The following is a 23,461-nucleotide window of genomic DNA, read 5'->3' as shown; positions in this document are numbered from 1 at the left end:
GCAATCACTTCTGTACGGCAGGCGGCTGAGTGGGGCATGGGCAGCATGCAGAAGGTGTACAGCCGCCTCAACCTCCCCCTGCCGTACGACCCCAACATCCGCGGGCACAGAATCAGCAACGTGTTCAGAATGGCTAACTACCGTGTGCGTACGGTCGGCATCTCGCAGATTCGAACGACGTTCTCGGGCGAAATGGAGCTGCCGCCGTCAAGCGAGTAGGAGCCTAGCTAATGATGTCTGTGTTTGTAAGATGTGAACAATACATTTCTCGTTGTCGTCGTATTGGGCCTTAGCTGATGTTGACTCTGTAAGGCGCGATCGATATGTTTCTCTCCGAAGGTGAGTCGAGCGCTTTCGCTGTCTGCGTTGTCATCAACCGCCTTCTGCATGAACTGCATTTACTGATCGTGATTGCTACAATTGACTAGAATGTGATGACTGAGAAGCGAACACTGCAATGAGCTTGCTACATGATAATGAACAACACAGTCGATTTGAAGGCTTAGCAGTAAGTGACGAACAACTACAAATTCAATGTGAATGGCTAGCCTCGTTCAAGTGAGCCTGCACGCTCGTTGACTCTGTCTTCAGGCCTTCTTGGTCAGCGCGCCGATCAGTAGTAGCAGGTCCTGAGTTCGAGCGCGCGCTTCCTCGCGGTCGCGACGCGCACGATCTTCTCTTTCCAGCTTATCCTCGCGACGACGCACCTCCGCATCGGCCTTCGCCTCCAGAAGTCGGGCCTCAGCCTTCCTTTCGCTCTCCTCGCGCAGCACCAGCAGCGTTTCGAAGATGCTGCCGCGCATGCTGCTGGTGTTGCTCTCGATGCCGTCCAACTTCGACTTGAGGACGGCGGTCGCCTTCATGGCGCGGATCCTCTTAGCCTTGGCGTAGCTTGCCTCGGCCGTGTCCTTCTCATCTTCTCTCGCGCGCTTGGCGCCAACGGTGTCGCGGAAGCTTGACAGATCAGTGCCACCAAGGCGGTTCGACGACGTCTGGATCTGGCCGCCTCGAGATCGTCGCGGCTGACAGCAGCAGCAGCTTGCGTCGCAGATTGCTGCGTCGGCAGCGAAGCTCCGCCGCTGGTATCATTGACGGCCGCCATGCGTGATGGCGGTGGCCCTCCAGAGCCCGAACGACGTGCACTTGGCCCCGCTCGGCCGGGTGCAGGACTGGTGTGTGGGCAAGGTCATCAAGCCCTTCCATGCCCAGTGGCGACGTGAGCAAGTCCTGGAACTCGCCCCGGCTCGTTGAGCGGCTAGACACCGTCGACTCGTCGTCGAGCGACTCGTCGGAGCCCAGCGACTCGCCGCCGGCGGATCCGGCCACAGCGGCGTCACCAGTGCTTGCATGCCGTCGCCATCGCCGTCCTCGTACAAGCTGTCGTCCGGGTCCACCTCGAAACAGAAGTCGGGCTGGTCGTCGTCGGCCTCGTCGTCCATCTCGACGACGTTGGCCTTGGCGTCGATGGCTGGCTTGATCTCCTTCGCCTTCTTGATGTGAGGGGGCATCTCCTGTACGCCGGTCGGCTTCCTCGTGCTGTAAAGCACCTTGAACTTACGCCGAAGGCTCTCGTAGTCTCTCTCGGGCGCACCGCGTTGGCGGTTTGCGTTGTACGCCATCGCCAACCGCTCCCATTCGTCCTTGCCCAGCGGCAGCATCTTCTCGACGAGCGCGAGGAGTCGATCGACGTCGGACATCGTGTAGTTAGCGGTACCAGAGTGCTTCGGCATCTACAAACACAGCAGACAGCTCAGAGTCCGTCACGTTACGTAGCGGGGCAGTCAGCAGTGCTGGACTCGTGTACCGGGCTTGGAGGTGGGGCGTCGGGTTCGCAGGTGGGGTGGGGGGGGGCTTGCTTGGTGTTCGGCAAAACGAAAAGTGAGCGTCATTGCGGCGCTGGAAGCTTGCTTGGCGCGAAGGCGTCCTCGCCACTAATTCATGTTAGACTTGCACGTTGTAGTGCTAGGCCAGAGCTGCGCGCGAAATCTGCGCGCGCAAAATGTAGTTTGCACGCGCGAGATCTTTAAAGGGCCCATCATCTCGTCATTAGGCGCGAACTCTGGCGCGGGCTCACTGCGATGCGCCTTCTCGTCGATGAGTGCGAAAATCGGCGTGAGCCGAACGAGCTTCAACACAGCGCTGTAGGCACGAAGTACATGCGCGAGCTACATGCACTCACGTCGGCCTGCAACGTAGATGCAACTGTGACGAAGCGCCCGTGCTTTTTGAAGGCTCAGGTAGCTAGACCGATCGACCTTGGTCTTCGCTCAGCCCTTGCACCACTTGGCTCAGCCCCTGCTTAGCGCTGCAGGAGCTCCGCTCAGCTCCTTCCACTGAGCGAACACTCCCACTCCGCTTCGCTAGGCTTAGCCGCTGAACGCTTGGCTCAGGTCGGGCGAGGCGTGTGCTCGTCACTCTGCGATCCCCTTGGCGGTTCTTTTGATCACGGCTACGCTGTGGGCTCAGACTCGCGTCGGCCACACCAGCTGCTGTCGATGTTGAAGGTCTCCGGAGGTGTTCCCAGACGAAACTCGCTCCCCACTTGGCGAGTCCCAGTCCGCACGTGTCCACAGCCCGAAATGCCCCGGGTTTTCCTTAATGAACACAACACCACACACAATATAACCTCCACTTCCTCTCTTTGGTTCCGGCTCAGAACCACAACACCCCTTCTTTCCCGGTCGGCCTGGGTCTGGGCCGAGTTCGCCTTTATTTCTCTGAGCCTGGGCGAGGCTCGTACCAGCTTCTCCTTTCTTCTCTTCGAGTCAAGCAACGACCCGGTCTGAAGTTAGTGACTCGGTTTGAGCCTAGTCCGAATCCAAGGCACTCACACACACCCTGGGATTACCCGCGCACCATGTCCACAATGAACCGATACTAATAATCACACAATGCATCGGGGCACGCCAATGTCCCCAAGCACACAATACAATTACCCTGCCTAAACCTCAGAATGGATCTGAAAATATGGTATACACCCTAAGATATAAGAGTAATATGAAATAACTGTACTGCCGTCGCACCGAAGCACTCTGACAACGTTGATATGTTAGCTTGAATTTGTGTGGATGATCGCCAAGACACCTTCTGGCCAAAGACCTCCACCACTTGCGTCCTTCGGGGCAAAACGAACTCTGTTTAAATGTTTACACATGCACAAACTAGGACTCACTAAGTGGGGGCGCGATATCCCCCTGGGTACACACTGACTGGCTGCGCGAAGAGCGTCGACAGTATGCTTACCGGGCTCCCTTGAAGATCCGCCCGATATCCTTGGTATTGGTCAATGCGGCGGCTCCACGTCGGCGGGCGTCGTCTTGGAGCCGCTGGAGGCCGTTGAGATCCGCTTGAAGTGTCCGCGATCTTGGGCGGTCGCACCCAATGTAGGCTGGTTCATGGCTGATTCACCGGATGAGTGTACTCGCCGGTACCACCCACTTCGCCGTCAGTAGCACTGTCTGGACTTAAGTCCAGCGACGCTTCACCCGGCACTTCAACTGGACTCCGACAACTCCGCTCTGGCTCATGCCACTCCGCTCAGATCCACGGTGCTCCGCTCGGCTTCTCGACTTGAGCAAAGACTCCAAACATCGCCTTCGAGGCCGGGCTCGGACTCCACGTTGCTCCGCTGAGACCTTCGATCCTCGCCCAACTTGTCGACTTGGGTGAAAGCTCCATGATCACAGCGCACGTACGAGCTGCTTAATGCAATTCCTCCTACCTCAAACATGGTTGAGAGGCTCTTCAGCATTGCGCGCGCTATGCTGCGCCATGAGCGCCACCGCCTCTCCCCCATGATGCTAGAGATGATCTTGTTCCTCAAGATCAACAACTCGTACTGGGATGTTGCGACCGTGGAGCAGTGCCTGTAAGTAGGTACAGTCGTAACATGATTGCAGTAATTTACTGTGTCAACACTATGTCTTGCGTTATTTATTCAGTCTGCTACTCGGATGCAATGCAATATTTATTATGGTGTCCGGCAAACAATAGATATATTCGTTTTCGGCATGCCTGCTTCCGAGTTTAGCAGCGGCGCTCAACCTGATGAGCAGCCTCTGCGCAGATGTGGACTACGTCGATCACTACAGCGCGCGAGCATCATGGAGATGAAAAAAGGGATTCTAGCGTGAATGCAGGAGAGGTGCATGCTCGTGGAGCGCATGCTGGCGCGATAAAAGCAGCAAAACTACTTCACCGTACGTAATGTGTAAGGCATCGTGTAAAACAATTTAATTCTTTAATTGAACTGATACAGATATGCAGGGCGCGAGGTGCACGCTCTTCGTGTGCGCCAGGCAGCACACGCACGCAAGTTCAAGCCCCAAAAGTCTTAAGGGCAGATGGGTAATTCATATACGTTTGCGTTATGAATGAGGCGCTATACTACTCAAAATCGCTTCTTGGGATGTGTTCCGGAGTTCTCCCTGCTGCCAAGTCACGGGCTATCCCTTCACACATCAGTTGGAAGGAGACGTCGCGCCTACTGCGCAGGAGTTTGTCAGCATAAAACTTGTCCGGGACTTCGTCAAATCGCCGCGCTCGCAGCAGCTCCTTTTCGAGAGCAGCATTCATCCTCCGTGCTCTCTCGCTGCGCAATTCCTGCATCGCACGCTTCCGCTGGGCAACGAACTCCCGCTTGCCCACTAAATCGTCACCTTTCTGCTGCGTCACCTGCACCTTAGCAACGTCAGATCGCAGTCGCTTCGGTGGTTGTTGCGAGGTTTCCAGGTGTGTAGGCGCCGCCGACTTCACATGAGGACTCGATCGCGTTAGTGTTGAGGCTACTCTTGAACCGGGCGGACAAGAGCTACGACTCTGCTGGCCGGTTGACAGAGACGCGAGAACGGACGCCTGACAGCGACGTTTTTTTGGAAGGTACAGGACTAACACCGGGTTGGCGTTCGCTTCGTTGGAGCTGCTTGGGACTTGGAGACGAGAACACAGGACCGTGTTGGGGGTGTCGCTCATCAGACATGGCTTGTATCTTGAGCACAGGAAGTTGAAAAGTGAGATGTTACCCGGGCCGTGAAGAGCGCGGCGCTGAGTTGGTCCATCTCGCTGCGCGCGTGGATCTCGAGCGTCTGCTGCATGGAGCGGCAGATCTCCACCAGCTCGTCCTGTTTGAGGCCAAAGCCCTCGGCCACGTCGTTGAAGCACTCCCAGAGCTTGTTCACGTCCCGCTCCGAGGCTGTGCGGCAGAACAAGCAGGTGAGATGGTACAACGTGGGAGAACGAAAGCGTGCAGAGATGGATGCTTCGATAGGGTGTTACGGAGAGGTGTGCTACGGCAGATAAGTAATGTCGGAGGAGCAATAACGAAAGAGTTCATCGTGGTTCTAATGATCGATTGTGGTCTAAAGCTGCTTGTTGCATGGATAAGATTACAAGCTGAGCTTTATGCTTGGTCGCATCCGCTGCTTGTTGAATTCGCTTTTCTTCGTTAGAGAAACACGCTTGCTTTTCTGCTGAAGTCTTCAGCTGCTGTAATAAGCGGAGCCGTGAGTAGATGTCTTCGCGATCTCGAACTCGGGATAGTGCAACGTACGCGAAAGACGCGCTAGGAATTGAAGTCGAATGGAAAACAATTTTGTTACATGTCAAGCCCTGTACTTTGTGGACGGTGAGCGCGTATGCAAGACGCAGTGGAATCCCCTCTCGAAATACTGTAAGATCGCTAGCTTTCTTTCCCCAGCTCCCTTTTCTTGGAACTACTGGTATTATATTTGGGACATCGTGCAAGAACGAAGGGCCATTATACAGATCAGAAATTTGGACAAGTAGAATAGGCAGATCCATGTCACTAGCAAAGATTATGTCGTAGATCACCCCAGTGGTTCCGTTACAAAGGCCTGCTGACTGCTCCATGTTAAATGTCAGGGAAACTGGAGCGCCAACAGCAATGTTGAGATGTCTCCCTACAACTCGATCTCGGTCCGAGATGGCTAATTCTGCATGTTGAAGTAGTGCATTGATCGACTCGGGAGAAATACTCCGCTGCTGTGCTAGCCTCTTTAGCTTTACACTATGCTTCGATCGAATTTGAACTGTTGGGTTAGGCTCACTTGCCAAACTGCGATTGTTTGCTTCCAAGACATCTGCATTCAAATACGCAATGTGCTTAGCTTGAGAGACCCAAGGAGGCATCTGATTTCCCCTGTAATATCTACAATTGAATAAATCAACATCACTCTGAGTGGGACACTTGCGTCGTAGGCGTCGTAGGCGTCGTAGGGCGTCGAACCACAAGGGATCTGCTTTACCTCGGTTCTGACTCGTTAGAGCACATACAATCGGGATATTTACCCAGATTTCGCGTCCTAATAATTGTGTAGGGTTGAGGATTTTTGAGATCGGCGTAGACAACGCGTAGGGAATTACCGGATCACGCTGAGCTAAATCGCTGGTGAATATAATATCTCTCCCGCCAAATGGCTGGTGACTACCTCGTGGCCATATCTCGCGCATTCTTTGATCTATCCATATCGCAGAGATAACGCTAAATTCATCAATAATAACCAGATGTACGTCCGCGTATTGCTCTTGTAGCCGTTTAAGTTTTGATGCTCCCCCTTTTTGAATAGTAAGCGAAGAATAAGGACTGGAAAAGGCATTTCGTGAGAAGGAACTAAGCTCCAGTGCAGAACATATCGTCTGCCCCTTAATATTAAAATCCGCAGTGCCTTGGTGTGCCAATAGAAGAACTCGTTTCGACGTTCGCCTGGAGGATGAGTGCTCACAGAACACATTATGTACGTCCTTGACAATGTGTCTAATGAGCCAACTTTTGCCACTTCCTCCTTCACCATGAATAATCATTTGCATAGGTTCACAGGCAGTGTTCTCGCACGTTGCAAGCAATCGAGCGCGCGATTGAGCCATAGCAAACGCAAATGGGATCCACTGTGATTCATCCATTATTTCAGTATGCGTGTTATTCCCATCATCATTAATTGGATAGTGGTAACTACTACCTCGTGGCTCCGCGATGCTCATTCCACTACTAGCCTTTCTAGAGTCACGCTGCATCTTAACCCACGGCTTTACATATTTCTTAATAAAATCTTTAGCCAGACATGCAACGCCAAGTAGTAGTTGTCGTAAGTTATCGTTTACTTAGAAGGCATGATAGTACACGATACCGATTAATGCACGCTACATTTCGTTCAGCGCAGTAGTCATATTCAATTTGGTTGACACTAGCGAACGTGAATGGCGAGTTGCAGTCGTCCAAAATCAGCTTGAATGCATTGCGCAGCCCACGCATCTCCGTCTGCAAGATGCCGTAAAACATATTCTCGTTGACACCATCGATGTAGTAGTTTACCCGCGGTTCGTGTTCTGGTAGCTCACAAAGAAACCGTAGCAAAGCATGTGCAGCAGGTGCCGAATGTCACTTAAAGCTGTAGCAGCAGCTTGTCGTCCCTGACGACTATGTTCATGGTGGTCACCGACTCGATCGGGTACTTGCCCTGCGCCGACTCGACGCAGTCGGCGCGCATCGGGCGCGGGTTGTTTTCCGTGGACTCGAGCTTCTGCTTGCCCACGTCCACAGGCTTGCCAACGGCATTGCAGTGGTCCACCGTCATGTTGTAGTACGCCAGGCGGGCATCTCCATGCCCAGGTGGCCGCGCGCGCGCACCGAGGGTCTTCTCGAAGTTCCGTACGCCCTCCGGGTTCTCCACCTAAGCGGTAATCTTGGGTGCGATGTCATCGGGCTCGTGCAGCCAGTGCTTCTTGATGCACTCGTCCACGAACGAACGTCGTGCACGTCGCTGGCCTTGCGGATAAGGGACGCCGCGATGAAGTCGATTACGTGCTCCACGCCCCAGTTCATGTCGCGCTTGTCCTGCTCCGACAGCGCCGGCAGCTCCAGGATGGGGCCGCGGTTGCCGATTTCCTCCGTGGCTCGTGATCTCACTGTGACCGTGCGTCCAGAGCGCTCCCGACTTTTTACAGACCACCCTTTTTACGATGACATAAGGTTTCACAGGTAAAATAGCCTTAACAAGGGGTCCTAAGGATGTCCAAGTTGAGTTAAAACTTCGCATTTTAAGCTATTTCTGACATCCTCCATACTAACCGTCGCAATCACTGTTTCATTACTTAGACACCCGGGTTTTATGGCTTTATCAATTAGTGACAACAGTTCACTTCATAATGAAACCGACAGATCCTACCTTCTATTAATAGCCCATGTGTTACTATACCCAGGTTTTTTTCGCCGTTTTCGGCCACAGTCGACGTGATTATAAATTGTGACCCCCGCGTGGATGGATGCAACACACCACGGCGATCAGACAACGACTTGCACATCAACACCATCCAGCTACACTGTACTGTATCTCCAACGGATACATACAACTACGTAATTGCGCACGTAATATTCATAGTAACAATGCATGCACGATGGAATCACGGCTTGCATTGATCCACTCTCTTCGCAATTTTCTGTCGATTGCTCTAACTTCATACCCCATGCGTCTCTCTTAAGTGCTGGCGTTGATTGCAGCAACCTTCTTGGCTGCCAGCGAGGATGTATCGGCGACCACGGACTCCAACCATGCCAAACTCGCCAAAGTGACCTTGCCCAGTGGCCAAAGGTAGCAGCGACTTCTGCCGGAAAATTTTTTCCATGCCATTTTCAGAGGTTTTCCATACCAATAGGATTAATTACATTCCAGCCGGAGGAATTGCATTCCACATGGATGAATCGCATTCCACCCGGGTGAATTGCATACCACAAGTACTCCTACAAAATTTTTGAGCTCTTCTAAGTTTTGAATTATCCTAAACGTTACTGAGGCTGTCGTTGCCAGCCAACAACTACAACAAAAATTGTGGTGTTTCCTGACAGGCGTATATACTGTCAGGAAACCGTACACGTGCTTAAGAAAGACTAGTATGACATCTTCAGTGTATCCACTAGTGTTGAATGGGTTTGGTCAGGAAACGGCACACGTGCTTAGGAAAGACTAATATAATATCTTCACTGTATCCACTAGTTTTGAATGGGTTTTGGCAAGAAAGTCTCTACCTGCGCATGAAACAGCTAGACTCATTTATATCTGGCGACCAAAAGCCCATGATTTTGGGACAAACTTCTAGCATGTGTGCACCATAATACACTTTGTCATTCTGCAATTTGCAATGAAATCCCAACTACTACGCCGAGAGCGCGACGAGTTCTACGTTGCCTACAAGCGCATGCAGACGTCCTACGAAAACGCAGTCGAGGTGATGAACGACCTCCACCGTGAAATTTCAGCTCAAGAAACAGAAATTCGAGAATTACGGCAAGCTCGATCTGCACAAGATGACCAAGATGTACAAGATAATCAAGATGACCAGGATGGCCAAGACGACCAAGATGAACCTCGCCAGCCCCAACCCTACGGCTCGACCATCGGGGACCTCTTCGGGGACACGAGCAGCGAGAGCAGCGAGGAATCGGACGTGCCGCAAATGGAGGATAGTTCTGCCACGGACCATGCTGAAGGAGACGAGTCGGACGTTGAAGAAGCGGAAGATGGCGGCGATGAAGAAGAGGCCAACAGCGACACCGACCGTGGTGACGACAGTGATTTCATGTGGAGCGATGACGACAGTACCGGCTATGCGTCCGAATCGGAAACAGGTGATCAAGATTACGAGATGCCTGACTGGCACACTTGGCTTGCACACCGTGTCGAGGATGACGACGCCTATGATCCTGCTGAGGATTTCTTCGAGGACGGTTCGAGCGACTTTCCTTTTGATTTGACCCACTTTGACGACTAAATCGTACCTAGAGCGTAGGGGTTACAATTTCGTTTCAAGAATTGTTTTTATTTTTTCCGTTTGATTTAAACGTTACACTCGCAAGTAACTAACTAAACCGGTAATAAAAACCGTAATTTCTGCATGTGTTCCAGAGTGGTTATGTAACTAACATATGAAATTCATGATTGCTGCATCGACATGAAACCGTCTTCCCCTCTATCTACAGCGGCGGCTGGTTCGCGTCAAGCTTCTTGCGCTTTCTCTAACAGCGATAGCGTGGTCACGCTTCCATCTCACATCGCGCTAACTAGTGGCTTGACGGGGTCTTGGCTGGCCATCCGATAAACATCAGGTGGGAAGAGAGGGGAGTTATGAACCGGAGCGCTGACGAGGTCTCCTCCAGCGAGAGTCACGACTTCAGCGGAGATATTGTTCAAACGAGATCCGCCCGAAACTCGCATTCGTACCGAAGAGCCCCTACTCCTGCCGATGTGGTGGTGGTCGACCGACACAACACCGTTGCTCCTCGAATCAGCACGACAAAAGAAGGTGCGCGTATCATCATGCACAGCAAAACCTTCAAGTCAATAGCAGAAGCACTCCGCCACTTGCAGTCGCGCGAGAATACGGCATTTCGAGAGATGTCTCTGTTTCGTCGCACTACGGTGTCGGTCTGTGCATCGCATGTTGATTGCAAAGCCCAGGCCAGAGTAACTAAGCGTGATGGGGACATCTTCACCCTGAGCACGAGTGGGTATCACACACGGCATCTTCTGCCGAGTTCACCAGACCATGGTGACTTGTCGGACCCCGATAGGAGCCGCTTAAGGTCCCGTAAATCCGGATCCGACTCTCCAAATGACAGCAACGATTTTGATGGTAGTGAATCCGAGTTCTATCCTGACGATGCTGACTTCGACGACAAGGATGATGAGGATAAGGATACGAATGATGTCGATTCAGACACGGCAGCACAGCAGGAATTTCGCATATCCAACTCTAGCAGTGGTGAATGTGATAACAGCCACGCCAGTGTTGAATCTGCATCTGTGGGGTATAGTGACGATAGCGATGTAGCAGACGACACCCACACTGCTTCAGCTGGCGTTCACCACGTAGACGAGGATGGATTCTGTTTTCTCGGCCCGTTCAAGACTCGCGAAAAAGCCCGTGTCGCAATTGATGGACTGGCGAACATTCGGTACAAACGCCTCAACAACAACAGAGACACGGTGTGGTACAAGTGCTCTTCTCACATGAATTGCTCTGCGACGGCCAAGATCAAATTTTTCGCTTCAAGCAAAACGTACACCGCCACATTGAATGAAATCCACAGTGACGTCGTTGCCCCCCTCGATGCGCAACGGACTGGCATCCACAAACCCCTTGACGACGAAGTGAACAACCTTTTACTTGGGGGGCAAGGACCTGCAAGGTGTTTGACCACCCTTGAAATGAAGTATCGAAATGACGAAGAAATGCTGCGCCTTCTACCGGATGTTGGACAACTCAAGAATCGATCGCAGCTCCTGCATTCTCGAGGCGACTTCGACATCACTTTGATGGCGGACATCTTGAAGTGGGCATCTCCAAAAATGTGTAAGACAAAGGAGGACTTTTTCAAAGGAATGGTTTACAGGGTTGGTATGCACCTCAAAACATTCGCCAAGAAACCCTTCAACTACCGCAACGAATTACTGGTTCTTGACATCTTCACCGAACAAGTTGGAAAAAAAAATGTTTCATTTGGTATTATCTTCACGTCGAGGAGGCTTTTTCGCAACGCTGCTCTTGCGGTTTTGGGACAACGTGAAGGAGTCTTGGCGGTGACTGATGGTACCTACAAGATCGACTTCAACAACTGGACGCTGATATCATTCGGTACCTGTGGCATGCGTTACACGAAGAAGAAGAAGGAGTACCAAAACAAGTTTTACCCGATAGCCTTCCTGTTCGTGCGTGCGGAAACAACACTAGCTTATACAAAGCTATTCTCTGTTATCCAGAACCGCACGAAGGATTTCTTTGGTGGAGACCTGACTGATAAGTATGGGTCGATGGACCACTCGGCCGCAATTGCTGGTGCCTTTCGCGCACTATGGTCTGACATCGAGCTGTTAAATTGTTGGCCTCACTTGGATCGCAAGTCCAGAGAGAAAAAAGGGCTACTGTCAGACACACAAGTCTACCACGATATTATCAAACCGCAGCTGGACCAACTCGAAAACGCTCGTTCTCGTGAGCAGTTATTTGCTCTGTCTGAATTAGTCACTCAAAACTGGAGGGACCAACGCCAAAGGAGGTATGCCAAGTGGTTTGATGAGCAGTACCTCACGGACCCGTGGGACCTGTGGTTCATCACCGCCAGCAACGTCGCTGGAATAGTACCAAACCAGAATCCAATTGAAACACACCACAGCGCTATCAAAAAGGTAGCAGCAGGCCATTTGCGAGCAGCGATATCGCATGTCTTGGCCGTCACTTTGCCAAAGATTGTGATTCACTGCGGTCGCGATACAAATACCGAGTTCTTGTGGCCATTTGCATTAGGTCCCGTCGATGAAAAAGTGTATCAAGCTGCCAAACGGCTCTGTGAACCTGGCAATCACTACCCATGCCACGAGCGGATGTCTAACCGTGAAATCGCCAACATCAACCGCTACTACTTCAATGCAGATTATTACCTCATTCACGATGAAAATCTGTACGGGCAAAAGGTCACACACACAAGGACATCACGTTACGCCAAGTCCCTGGAGGGAGTTCAAAAAAAAGATGAGGTCGTGAACAGCATCCAACTATCGTACCAGTCCCTACACGCTGTGGATATTCTATCGCGAACTCCTATTGAACACGACTGGGCTTCTTCCATGTGGTCAATTGAAGAGGTAACACTGTAAAGAGTTTTACCAAACGGGATGGCTGTGTGGGTACGTTATGGCGTGCTTAAAACTCGTTGATGGCTTGGACTTTTCGCTGATGCTACGAGGCTTGCTGATGAGACGCCCATCCGGTCGACCAAGAAAGAAAAAACAGTGTCTTGAGCGTGAAAAGCCATCACCTGGCCAGCACAGTGTCGATGCTCTCATTTCCCGGCTCATTAAAACTCCTGCGAGCGTTATCAATTGGAGCGTGCTCAGCACATGGCCAACTAAAAACCGGGATGGCGAAATCGAAGATCGAGACTTTGTGGGGGTAGTGGACCCTCCCTTTATGAAAGGTGGGGCTCGCTATTGGGACGTTTACTACGAGAAACGCAGTGAAACGGTGACCATGGTAGCCGAGGAGCTCGCCAATGCGATAAACTACGCACATCGGATGGGGCATCACATTGTTCCGCCCGGGAATTAAAAACAAGCAGGAAGTCGCTTAACTTCTGAGATTTCTTCATTGCTTAGGACGAGGTTGCATGTAATGAGGCTAGACGTAGTGAGGGTTCGGGCGCTGCGAACTAGGGACCTGCTACACATCAACCCGTCTAGGACACTTTCACTTGTATTTTGTATGGCAAGAATTAAATACTTTCATTTGCTTTTTGTATGGCATGCAATTAATCCGGTGGTATGGAAAACCTCTTTTTATTGTTGGCATGGAAAACCGCTTTTTTTGGCATGGAAACAATCCGCCACCGACTTCTGCGGACGCACCACATCGAAGACGACGAGTCCGAGGAAAGGAAGCTGGATGCTGCCAAGGTTGAAAAAAATGTACAAAGCGGGAATGACCTCTGACGGCTACGCTGCCAAATTGGGAATTACCGACGCTATCGCGAGGGCCGAGGTCAATGCAAAGGCTCTACACGATCTCATGAGGACTCACAGGTACCAAAGGTACCAGAAGTACTCTCCCACCAGACTCTGGTCCAGAGAGCCCCCTCCCTAGTGACGCTTTGCACAGGTGAGGCCCCCGGTCTTTAGTAGTCGTTAGCGATCGTATTAGCTAAGTGACAATAATGATCCTCAATTCAAAAACAAAAAAACAAAAAAGGTACCAGAAGTACTTCAACTTTCTGGCGAGAAAGAGGAACAGCAAGAAGCCAGGAAGAATTAAGAATGCGTGAGATGCCTGGATAAGCCCGCGGTCGTTGCGATTGTACTGAGTCAAAAACAAGCAACATGTCGGGTCGAATCGTCTGAAGTCTAGGTTCGTTAAAGCCACATGTAAGCGAACAATAGAATATCTACCAAAGAATCGCCCTGTGTGCGTGTGTGTACACTTAGTACATGTACACATTCCATTTTTGTTTATCTTTGTTCGAGGCAAAACTTATCAAACTAGGATTCAGGCCAGCAGCCGGTCAGCTTGGAGTAACTATGTTGGTCTTCATAGTATCCAGCATCGTCGATTGTCTTGGTCCTTGAACTCCGTGGCACTGCAATATTTGCTGCGCGATCTAGGCACCAATCAAGAGGTTACTGCCAGGCTCGCCTCACACACATAATGGGATTCTCATATGTAACTCTTCCATGGCGAATACTACGTAGAGGCGTTAAAAATGACTAACGCCGTGTATACACGGAGAAGCTCAGGATTATTCTGTAGTTCGTGAAACTCTAAATAGTTGGTAAAATTTATTTAATAAATGTTAACTACGCAGTCGTTTCTAGATTGTACCTCGAATCGAAGGACAAACGAACCGTACACCGCATTTTGTTGCTGGCTTCTTGGAACATTAACTCGATGCGAATAGGAACCCGTCGTGTAGTGATAAAAAACTACTTCGAAGTAGGAGGTTGCATTTACAGGTAGCTTCGTCGAATCAACACAACCGTTCTACATAGTTCCAAGATAAGACATGTGCGACGGAATGAACGCTTGCATTAATCCACTCACTTCGCAATTTACGTTCGAGCGCACAAGCCTCACCCCACGGCCGTGCTCATGCGGCTCTCTCAACTGCTGGTTTTTGGTTGCGGCGACCTTCTTGATCGCCTCACGGACTCCAACCTGGTCAGGATCTCACGGTGTCGGATAACACGTCCTAAAACGATTCCTAAAGTGTCCTAATTGTCCTAAAAAACTCTCTAAAATTACCGTGAGATGTCCTAAAACTCGTATAATCCTTCGTAACAGAATATAATAAATTACGTTCTACGAGCTGTCCTAAAACCTAGTTTTATGAATATTACGCGTTTTATTGGTGACCACAATGTTTGGTACGCGTAATTACGGGCTCACCCTAGCCACTCGTCGAATGTCAGACCCCACAGTGCAGTGCTGCCAGCAATTTCACTTTTTGCAGCCTAAGTGTGAGAGCCCAACCTTCTTGTCATGGACCACGGCGGGTATTCATTCTGCGTTAAGCGCACATGCCCGGAAACAAACACGATCTACTACAGCTGCAAGAAGTTTCGTGAGGGATGCAAGGCAAGACTGATTGTCCGAGGAGGAGCCGTCGTCGCCGATAAGAGTGTGCACAGCTGTAAGGATGAGCCCAAGCCAGAAGTGGTGGACGTGCACAAGGAGATGAGAGTGGAGCTCCAGCGCTCTAGCATCACCAAGATGTCAACCCCACCGGCGGTCCTGTGGCAAGAGGTGTACGACGATCTCAAGCTTCGCTACGGCGGAGAAGGTATTGCGCTCAAGATCATCCCTGCGAAGCCGGCCGTCTCTATCATCAAGCACACGCGCAAGGATTGCTCTGGCGGTGATGTCTTTGAAGCCATTCTGACCCAAGCTGTTCGGTGCGTGAGTGACATGGATGCGAGGGCCTTTCTTCAGTTCAGCGTGGTCCACCCCACCGCCGCGGGCACCGGAATGCAACGTCTGATCGGACTGGCCCATCCCGACTTGGCTCGAATTCTACGGTACCCGAAGATCACGCTGTTCATTGACGGAACATTTGCGGTGGTTCCTAAGCCGTTCAGTCAGTGTCTGATTGTGATGGCTTTCGAGCCTTCTGTCGACCTCTACGTGCCTGTTTGCTATGTACTGATGCAAGGCAAGTCCCAAGATACGTACTGGCGGGTTCTCAACGAGCTCGTGATCCTGAGCAACCGCCAGCTGGAGCCCGAACATGTCACGTGTGACTTTGAGTCCGCCCTTATCAACGCTGTGCTGGAGCAATTTCCGACTGCGAACCTCGTTGGGTGCCTGTTCCACTGGAAACAGGCCCTCCGTCGGAAAATGCTTGAGCTGCGGCTACCCGAAGACCAAATCAAGGACGCTCTCAGCCCAGGAAAGCTCGACACTCTCACGGTTATCCCGGAGGACCAAATCGCTGAAAAGGTGCGGACTATTTTTTGGGGTGACCAATTTTTTGTGTCTGACCTATTCTGATAAATGGCTGCATTGTAGGGTGTGAGGTACGTGAGGAGTATTGTCGACGAGACCGGCGCGAAAACAAAATGGAATACTTTTTGGAAGTATTTCCTCAAGACCTGGACGCAGCGATTTGATGTGACGACCTGGAACGTTCATGAAATGGTGCGGTGCGGTGTTGACATCGTTAACCGCACCAACAATCCGCTGGAAAAGTACAATCGTGACTTCGCGTCGCGAGTGGGTACACACCCTAGCCTGCTTACCTTCATTGAAGGCACCAAGCAAGAAGCAGCCCGCTATCTCCAGCGCATTGACGACATCAAGAAGGGACTCCAGACGGCTCCGCAGCATGCTCCGCCAGTAGTGCCAGGCATCCCAGCTGGCTATGCGGACTTTGAGTAGGATAGTACGGTGTTCAGACGCTGATAATGCAGTCCTGCTTCAACGAGAGCCCTTGCTAACGAGTTGCCAAAAAATTTCATTTGTCCTAATAGGACAGCTCCCAGTTATAGTCAACAAAGTGTCCTAATAGGACAACTGCCAGTTCTAGGCAGTTAAGTGTCCTAGTAGGACAGCCCTCGGTTATTACTCGACTAAGTGTCCTAATAGGACAGATCCTCATTTAGGTGAATTGTTGTTGTCCTATTAGGACCGATTTCGGTAAGTGAATCGTGGCTGTCCTATTAGGACAGCTCCTAACCAGCCCGTTCGTCCTAAAACGAGCTGTGTTGTCCTAATTTTTGGTACCGTTTATGAGCAAACTGCAAGTAATATACCGCATTTTTTAGGACAATAGGACATCTTAGGACGTCTATTAGGACGTGTTATCTTTTACCGGATCTCACAACTAACTACAAGCCAGCGACTTCTGAGGACCCACAACAAGATTGTTGACGATGAAGATGACTCCGAAGAAACGACCCCCACTCCGGAGCAATTAGAGAAGTTGAGACAGTTTGCGGTGAGCAAGAGAATTGTCTGGGCGCAAGCCCAGAGTCGCCCAATGTACCTCCAAACTCATGCTAAATACGGAGCCTACATGGAGGAGATGAACAAGCTTATTAAGCTGAACTTAAAAGAAAAAGAGAAAGCTGCACGAGAGGATGCGAGAATGAAACATGGATAAGTCTTACTACAGCTCCTTCAAGTAGCAGAATTCTGCAAAAATGTCGATGTCCCCAACAAGTAACATGTGAAAACGCGCCGATTAAAGAGAGATCGCGCACGCTAAGTTTCGTTACGTGTAACCGAGTAATAGAACGTCTACCGCTAGTGATCGTTTTGTTTATCACTGTGTCATACTAGAGTCTAGTATGTAACTAAACATTGTCGGTAACGCCTTTTTGTTGGCATACAGCAACCAACACCAACAAGATTCAGTTTCCCATCGCAATCCATTCACTTTAATCTCTTATCTTGATCACACTTCTCGACTTTCCCTTATGAAACAATTATTACATATGCGTTGATCATCAAAGCAGCGAGCTTTGGCCCGCACCAGCTTAAGTGGGGAAAAGTTTAATTAAACTTGTCACTTTACATAAATTGCGAAATCGAGTGGAGATTACGATCGAATGAGGACAAGGTCTGTTTGCAGTTTGGTATTCTTTCTGGCTGATAGTGCACAAAGGCGCCAAATATGCCTTAATTAACGCCGCTCACGAATTAGCAACATCGATAGCGTCGTGGATCTTGAAGTCTCCGATCTGGTTCTCTTTCCCGCTGTCCGCGTAGTTGCCCGAGACCCGCTTCAGGAGGAACTCGCGCCAGCTAAATGGACGGTAGTTGGGCACTTCCCCTTCCTTCACCACAATCGGCTTCACCTGTACATTGTACGCCGGGAGGTAGAAGAACGGAGCCGAGAACCGGTCAGCCTTGTCGGTTGCCAGAACACGGTGAATTGGGGCCTTGAACTTGTCGTTCGACCAGATCTGCACCAAGTCTCCGATGTTGATGGTGTACGTGCCCTTACGCGGCGGCACATTCACCCACGACTGGGTCTTCCGGTGGAAAACCTGCAGTGTAGCCACTTCATCGTCCTGCAGCAGCACTGCAAGTGCGCCAGGGTCTGTGTGGTGGTAAACGCCCATGGTTTTCTCCGGATCGGGAGCCACCGGGTAGTAGTTGAGGCGCATCAAGCTCGAGTGGTCGTCCAGGAAGAACTGGTCGAAGAACGCGGGCTCTTCACCCAGTGCAACTGCGAATACCTTCAGCAACCGACGGGAGATGAACTCCATTCGGCTGTAGTACGCCCTCATTTCGGTTCGGAAACCAGGTAGAACATCCTCCTCGAGCCACAGGTTGTGGTCGTCGCCCATCCGATCATGGTTGTCACTCACCGGGCCGTCTTCGTTTGGGACTGAGAAGTCGAAGCACTGCTTCCAGTCCGTCTTGTTCTTGGTGAGCTCCCCCTCGACGAACCCCCGGGCGTTGGTAGCAGTGCGTGGGATCGTGCGTTTGACTTCATCTGGAAGACGGAAGAAGGAGCGCATGGTCTCCTGGAACTGGTCCACCTCGCCTTGAGATAACCCGTGGTTGGCCACGTAGAAGAAGCCCCACTCACTGGCAGCAGCGCGCACTTGGTCGATGATGAGGCGAAGAGCGTCGTCCTTGGAGTCACGCAACGCGATGCTCGCATCGGCGTCGGAGGAGAACCCCACGAGGGCTCCGATGTCGACTACGGGGACTTCAGGCACGGTCATCTTGGTGTGGAGGGTGCAAATTGCGGAATGAATTGAGGTCATGGAGTACATGTAAAACCTGGGACCCTGGATCAAGTGAGACCCTTGCCAGGGTATTGACGTTGTTGAAGTGAGCGTGGTGATTGGGTGCACGAAACCAGCGAGCTGTCGTAGGGCACATCGTTTTACGTTATCAGACTCTGGACATGGATAGATACAGGCGTTGAAACCCATAGACAGCGAAGGCATGGTGAGGTATTAACGAAGATTGTTCAGGTTGATCATCTACCTGCTGACTGACCTACGCGTTGGCGACGTCAATAGCTCCGTGGATCTTGAAGTCTCCGATCTGGTTCTCCTTGCCTACGTCGGCGTAGTTGCCCTGGTACCGGGCCAACTGGAACTGACGCCAGTTGAACGGCCGGTAGTTGGCCACCTCGCCCTCCTTCACCACGATGGGCTCGATCGTCACGTGGTTGGACGGGTTGTAGAAGAACGGAGCCGAGAAGCGCCCAGCCTTGTCGCTAGCCACCACGCGGTGCAGCGGGGCCATGAACTTGTCGTTCGACCAGACCTGCACCATGTCGCCGATGTTGATCGTGTACGTGCCCTTGCGTGGAGGAACGTTGACCCACGTCTGCGACTCGCGGTGGAGTACCTGCAGCGACGCCACATTGTCGTCCTGCAGCAGGACGGTGAGTGCACCGAAGTCGGTGTGGTGGTAGACGCCCATGGTCTTCTCCGGTTCGAGGGCCACCGGGTAGTGGTTCAGTCTCAGCAGACTCGAGTGGTTCCCCTGGTAGAACTGGTCGAAGAAGGCCGGCTCCTCACTCAACGCGACGGCGAATACCTTCAACAGGCGACGCGAGATGTACTCCATCTTCTTGTAGTACGTCTGCATCTCGTCTCGGAACCCAGGTAGAATATCCTCCTCGAGCCACTGGTTGCGATCATCGCCCAGCCGCTCGATCTTGTCGGTAGGGGGTTCGTCTTCGTGGGCGCCAGCAAAGTCGAAGCACTCCTTCCAGTCCGTCTTGTTCTTGGTGAGCTCGTCCACGACGTAGCCACGGTTGTTGTTGGCCGTTCGAAGGATCGTGCGCTTGGTCTCAACTGGCAGACGGAAGAAGGAGCGTATGGCCTCCTGGAACTCGTCCACCTCTTGCTGCGGTAGTCCGTGGTTGGCGATGGAGAAGAACCCCCACTCACTCGCGGCGGCGCGCACCTTGTCGACAACCTGGCGCAGGTCGTCGCTCGTGAGGTCACGCAGAGCGGAGTCCACTTCAGCATCAGTGGCGGGGGTCATTAGGGCTCCGATGTCGATAACTGGCACTTGACGCACGTCCATCTTGGTCTTGAGCTCACAAATTTGGGAAGTGACCCACCGAAAGCTGCGAGCTCTGAGCTGTATGGAGACCTTGCATGCAATGCCTGGTCTTGCTATTGACGCTGGCGCCATGGAGATGGCGATTGGCCGCTCAGGCCCGTTCTCAACCGGCCGCATGCGGCCGCACCGCATCGCACAGTTTTGTACAATGCGGCCGCATTGTGCGCCCTACCCGCATGAGCTTCCAGATGACATCGGCCAATTCGAACTCAAAACATACCAAAAGCAGCAACGCGAAGTATGATGAGTTTTGCCGAAGACTCGTATTTCTCGATGCTAGCTCATACACCAACTGAAAACAATATATGAACAAGTACTTGTACGCCTGTAGTGAATTAATGCTAAATAGGTATCCGACGTACCAGTAGATTAAAACCAAACAGCAAGAATGCAAGGCAACTCACAAAAACTGTAATGAAAACAGAAACTCGTTAAAAATTTCTAAATCGGCCATCGATTTTAAAGCTACACGCGCTCTACGCTAAAGGAATCTATTTTGCTTTGTGCAGCAAAAGATTACGCACTTATATTTCTTCATTATACTGGTGGGGTTACCTTACAAGTAGCTTCTGTAGCATAAGTTGACGATCCACTCATTGAGTAGCTCCACCATATCGCTGTAGGTGGCGGTTTTTCTTCACACTGCTGGTTGACCAGCGTAGTAGATCTTTTTGTATCGCTTTCCTTATTGTTGTCTGCGCCAGGTTTTTGCTGAAGATGTTTGCAATATGCAGAAACACAACAAGTTTTTCGACATACTCACATTTTATTTTAGTGCTAAACCTCTGTTGACTCAAATAAAAAGCTCTACTGATGCCATCTAACCGTGCCTTTCGACTCAGCACGCCTTCGCCGATATCGTGCGGGCAAGGAGGTATACGTTAGCTCGCTTGAAAGCCCAAACATCATGGTTGGCTGTGGATATGGGCCGTTTATCATCATAAATCAAGTAAAGTTAGCAAGGTCTTGAATGCATAACAACAATCATCTCCATAGGCACTGCAGCCGAATTGTTTGGCCCCTATATGGTATGCACGTGCTGGTAACTGTCGGCAGCAGTCGCAGCTATTAGTTTTTATCTCACGGTACACGATAACATTTAACTCTCACGCACACGACTCCGTCAACCGATCCATGTTATGACTACATGTATATTGGCTGATACATAACTTCCACTCGTAGGGCGATACGCTAGTGCATGTTGATCTACGCCTGCTAAAGAGCAGGTAGACGTAGTTCACGCTTCCCGGCGGTGGGTGTTCTACATCTAAAGGTAGTTTCCACTACCTGGAACATGTATCTACTTCGAAATAGATGTAACATTACACGTTCTGTACGATGCACTCAATAATAACACGAAATCGTGTACATGTAGGCCGGATAGAGTAGCGGGCACCCTTTGTGTTGGCGTCCGCTAGCACCAGCGGCCCGAACACCTCGGGTAGAAGCTAAAATACAAGGTTGACTTCTTTGGCAGTCAAGGAGTCAAATTGACGCCTTGTCGGCTGTTGTCTGATAGGGTACTGTACCAGCAGGTGAGTCAATAAGAGCACTCTGATTGGTGCTGCGGCGTGCAACCCCTACTCACTCTCGTGCGGCGACTTCGCCGCATGAGCGCCTATTTTTGCATGCGGCCGCATGCGACCACCTACCCCACTAACCAATCACAAGTCCTTATTTCGGCTCATGCGGCCGCATGCGGCGAGGAATTCCGGTTGAGAACGGGCCTCAGCTCGAAGTGCGTCAGCTACGTGCTTACGAATTGTGACGACATCGAATTGTTTTCAACATCAAGTCCTGTTTAGTACGTTGAATTCGTACTATTCTTTATCTTAGGTCCGCAACTCTTAGTACTTAGTACTATAGTACTTCTTTAAAACTAGTCCGCATTTACTATTCGTAATTGGTAGTGCAACAACTTAGTACTATAAATGCTACTACCATTACTATTTTGCATATAAAGTTGATATTGACTGCATGTGAATACTACAGCAGTAAAATCGTTACTAAAGGGCTGCTATATTACTCAGATCAGGAATAATATGGTAAAGTGCTCATCTCTTCGCAGCCGGGTGTGAACGTATTAAAAAATCATTGTGGGAAGCTCGAAGAGCGACTCAGAACAATGAGCGGGACGCAAATTGCGTCACGCAATACGATCGGGTTGCCGAGGTGATGACGAGCGCTGAGGTCGAGGCGAACGTCGAGCTTGACAAGGATGTCGGTGTCTGGAGTGACGAGGATGTCGGCTTAGAGTTTGTCGCGCGGCGATCGCTTCGTGATGACATTCTGCAACCAGCAAAGAGAGAGGACAGGAAAGATGAGAGCTACGTAGCGACTGCGCCTAGTGTTGCAGCACCGGTGATTGGTGACGAGACAAAATACAGCCCTCTAAAGACCGCATTTCGTCCGCATGCTGCTGCTGCTGCTGCCATTCACCGGGCAAAAGCTTTTCCCTGTTCAGAGTTTTTGATTGCTATGGACGGCTGAGATCCAGACCACCATCGCAAGCAACACAAACAAATATGCCAGCTCACAGGGAGCGAAGAAGCGATGCCCGGCGCGTGTGAAGTAGTGGAAGGATGTTTGTGCTTCAGAGCTGGATGTTTGGATCAGCGTCGACATTGCAGATCAACTGCGAAGCTACTACAGCGTACAGTTGATCAGTCTGCGATCCTGGATGCCGCTCTTCTTCTGGCTGTTCGACACGACTCTAGTGAATGCGTATTTAATTTACCGGGCCCTCTATCCAGACGACAAACTAAGCCACCGAGATTTCCGCCTCGAGGTTGTGTGGGGGCTGTTGAGCGAGGCGCCTACATGTCGAAAGAGACCTAGGAACGAAGGTATGGTTGTCTCGATGGGATCTGAGCATCTACCCGTGTGGGAACCCAGCTCCCGAAAATTTTGCTACTGGTGCACCAGCGAGCACAACCCGAACAAAGTCCCAGTCCCTGGGTACAGAACCACTGGAAATGCGAGGCATGTCAGAAGCACTTCTGCTTGAACTCGTCACGCACTGCTTTCACGCACACCGCCATAATTAAAAAATATACCGGTAAGTATATATATTCGGGACGAATCATGGCCCATGCTTACGCCCAACAATGGTCAAATTTAGACACAACTGGCTACGAAGAGATGAACAGTATTTTCTGCGGCGCCATCTAATGTGGCACATCACTCAGCAAGCAGGGGTTAATGTTAACCCCGAAATCGGTGGTATTTATATTGAGAATATTACCCCGGTCTGAGGATTAATATTGTAAATATGTGGTGATACTTCGTTATCTCAAATGATATATATATTATTATTTTTACATTCACTTAATATTAATAAATTTCGATATTATCAAATGATTACGCACCA

General features: G+C 50.9%; 13 protein-coding genes across 13 annotated transcripts; 7 read left to right on the top strand and 6 right to left on the bottom strand.

The window, feature by feature from the left end:
• Window positions 1-36: 36 nt before the first annotated feature.
• Window positions 37-219, top strand: PHYSODRAFT_468658 (hypothetical protein; the record flags this gene model as incomplete). The annotated part of the gene is made up of 1 exon (XM_009515737.1): window positions 37-219. One exon carries the CDS (start codon window positions 37-39, stop codon window positions 217-219), a length of 183 nt encoding a protein of 60 aa, XP_009514032.1.
• A 1,187-nt stretch (window positions 220-1,406) lies between these two features.
• Window positions 1,407-1,697, bottom strand: PHYSODRAFT_396938 (hypothetical protein; the record flags this gene model as incomplete). Its single annotated transcript, XM_009515736.1, has 1 exon — window positions 1,407-1,697. A coding segment is annotated over one exon (291 nt), but the record flags the coding sequence as incomplete, so codon positions are not given.
• A 1,995-nt stretch (window positions 1,698-3,692) lies between these two features.
• PHYSODRAFT_466653 (hypothetical protein) lies at window positions 3,693-3,872 on the top strand (the record flags this gene model as incomplete). The annotated part of the gene is made up of 1 exon (XM_009515735.1): window positions 3,693-3,872. A coding segment is annotated over one exon (180 nt), but the record flags the coding sequence as incomplete, so codon positions are not given.
• A 514-nt stretch (window positions 3,873-4,386) lies between these two features.
• On the bottom strand, window positions 4,387-5,332 carry PHYSODRAFT_292977 (hypothetical protein; the record flags this gene model as incomplete). Its single annotated transcript, XM_009515734.1, has 3 exons — window positions 4,387-4,980; window positions 5,022-5,191; window positions 5,275-5,332. The coding sequence occupies 3 exons, from the start codon at window positions 5,330-5,332 to the stop codon at window positions 4,387-4,389; spliced, it is 822 nt and encodes a 273-aa protein (XP_009514029.1).
• Window positions 5,333-7,189: 1,857 nt separating this feature from the next.
• Window positions 7,190-7,345, bottom strand: PHYSODRAFT_399436 (hypothetical protein; the record flags this gene model as incomplete). Its single annotated transcript, XM_009515733.1, has 1 exon — window positions 7,190-7,345. A coding segment is annotated over one exon (156 nt), but the record flags the coding sequence as incomplete, so codon positions are not given.
• A 52-nt stretch (window positions 7,346-7,397) lies between these two features.
• On the bottom strand, window positions 7,398-7,918 carry PHYSODRAFT_255281 (hypothetical protein; the record flags this gene model as incomplete). The annotated part of the gene is made up of 2 exons (XM_009515732.1): window positions 7,398-7,685; window positions 7,763-7,918. Coding segments are annotated over 2 exons (444 nt in total), but the record flags the coding sequence as incomplete, so codon positions are not given.
• A 1,232-nt stretch (window positions 7,919-9,150) lies between these two features.
• Window positions 9,151-9,780, top strand: PHYSODRAFT_255237 (hypothetical protein; the record flags this gene model as incomplete). Its single annotated transcript, XM_009515731.1, has 1 exon — window positions 9,151-9,780. The coding sequence occupies one exon, from the start codon at window positions 9,151-9,153 to the stop codon at window positions 9,778-9,780; it is 630 nt and encodes a 209-aa protein (XP_009514026.1).
• A 1,175-nt stretch (window positions 9,781-10,955) lies between these two features.
• PHYSODRAFT_475856 (hypothetical protein) lies at window positions 10,956-12,662 on the top strand (the record flags this gene model as incomplete). Its single annotated transcript, XM_009515730.1, has 3 exons — window positions 10,956-11,402; window positions 11,610-11,759; window positions 12,006-12,662. Coding segments are annotated over 3 exons (1,254 nt in total), but the record flags the coding sequence as incomplete, so codon positions are not given.
• A 97-nt stretch (window positions 12,663-12,759) lies between these two features.
• On the top strand, window positions 12,760-13,113 carry PHYSODRAFT_473504 (hypothetical protein; the record flags this gene model as incomplete). Its single annotated transcript, XM_009515729.1, has 1 exon — window positions 12,760-13,113. The coding sequence occupies one exon, from the start codon at window positions 12,760-12,762 to the stop codon at window positions 13,111-13,113; it is 354 nt and encodes a 117-aa protein (XP_009514024.1).
• A 2,016-nt stretch (window positions 13,114-15,129) lies between these two features.
• On the top strand, window positions 15,130-15,681 carry PHYSODRAFT_403962 (hypothetical protein; the record flags this gene model as incomplete). The annotated part of the gene is made up of 2 exons (XM_009515728.1): window positions 15,130-15,489; window positions 15,580-15,681. Coding segments are annotated over 2 exons (462 nt in total), but the record flags the coding sequence as incomplete, so codon positions are not given.
• A 15-nt stretch (window positions 15,682-15,696) lies between these two features.
• PHYSODRAFT_472763 (hypothetical protein) lies at window positions 15,697-16,428 on the top strand (the record flags this gene model as incomplete). The annotated part of the gene is made up of 2 exons (XM_009515727.1): window positions 15,697-15,990; window positions 16,060-16,428. 2 exons carry the CDS (start codon window positions 15,697-15,699, stop codon window positions 16,426-16,428), a joined length of 663 nt encoding a protein of 220 aa, XP_009514022.1.
• Window positions 16,429-17,684: 1,256 nt separating this feature from the next.
• On the bottom strand, window positions 17,685-18,728 carry PHYSODRAFT_320650 (hypothetical protein; the record flags this gene model as incomplete). Its single annotated transcript, XM_009515726.1, has 1 exon — window positions 17,685-18,728. One exon carries the CDS (start codon window positions 18,726-18,728, stop codon window positions 17,685-17,687), a length of 1,044 nt encoding a protein of 347 aa, XP_009514021.1.
• Window positions 18,729-19,008: 280 nt separating this feature from the next.
• Window positions 19,009-20,052, bottom strand: PHYSODRAFT_471496 (hypothetical protein; the record flags this gene model as incomplete). The annotated part of the gene is made up of 1 exon (XM_009515725.1): window positions 19,009-20,052. One exon carries the CDS (start codon window positions 20,050-20,052, stop codon window positions 19,009-19,011), a length of 1,044 nt encoding a protein of 347 aa, XP_009514020.1.
• Window positions 20,053-23,461: the final 3,409 nt, after the last annotated feature.

This window comes from Phytophthora sojae (assembly GCF_000149755.1).
Source record: "Phytophthora sojae unplaced genomic scaffold PHYSOscaffold_1, whole genome shotgun sequence".
In the NCBI taxonomy this organism is placed as follows: Eukaryota; Oomycota; class Peronosporomycetes; order Peronosporales; family Peronosporaceae; genus Phytophthora; species Phytophthora sojae.
The sequence above is the reverse complement of the archived record's forward strand: the minus strand, read 5'-3'. Positions and strand labels throughout refer to the sequence as shown.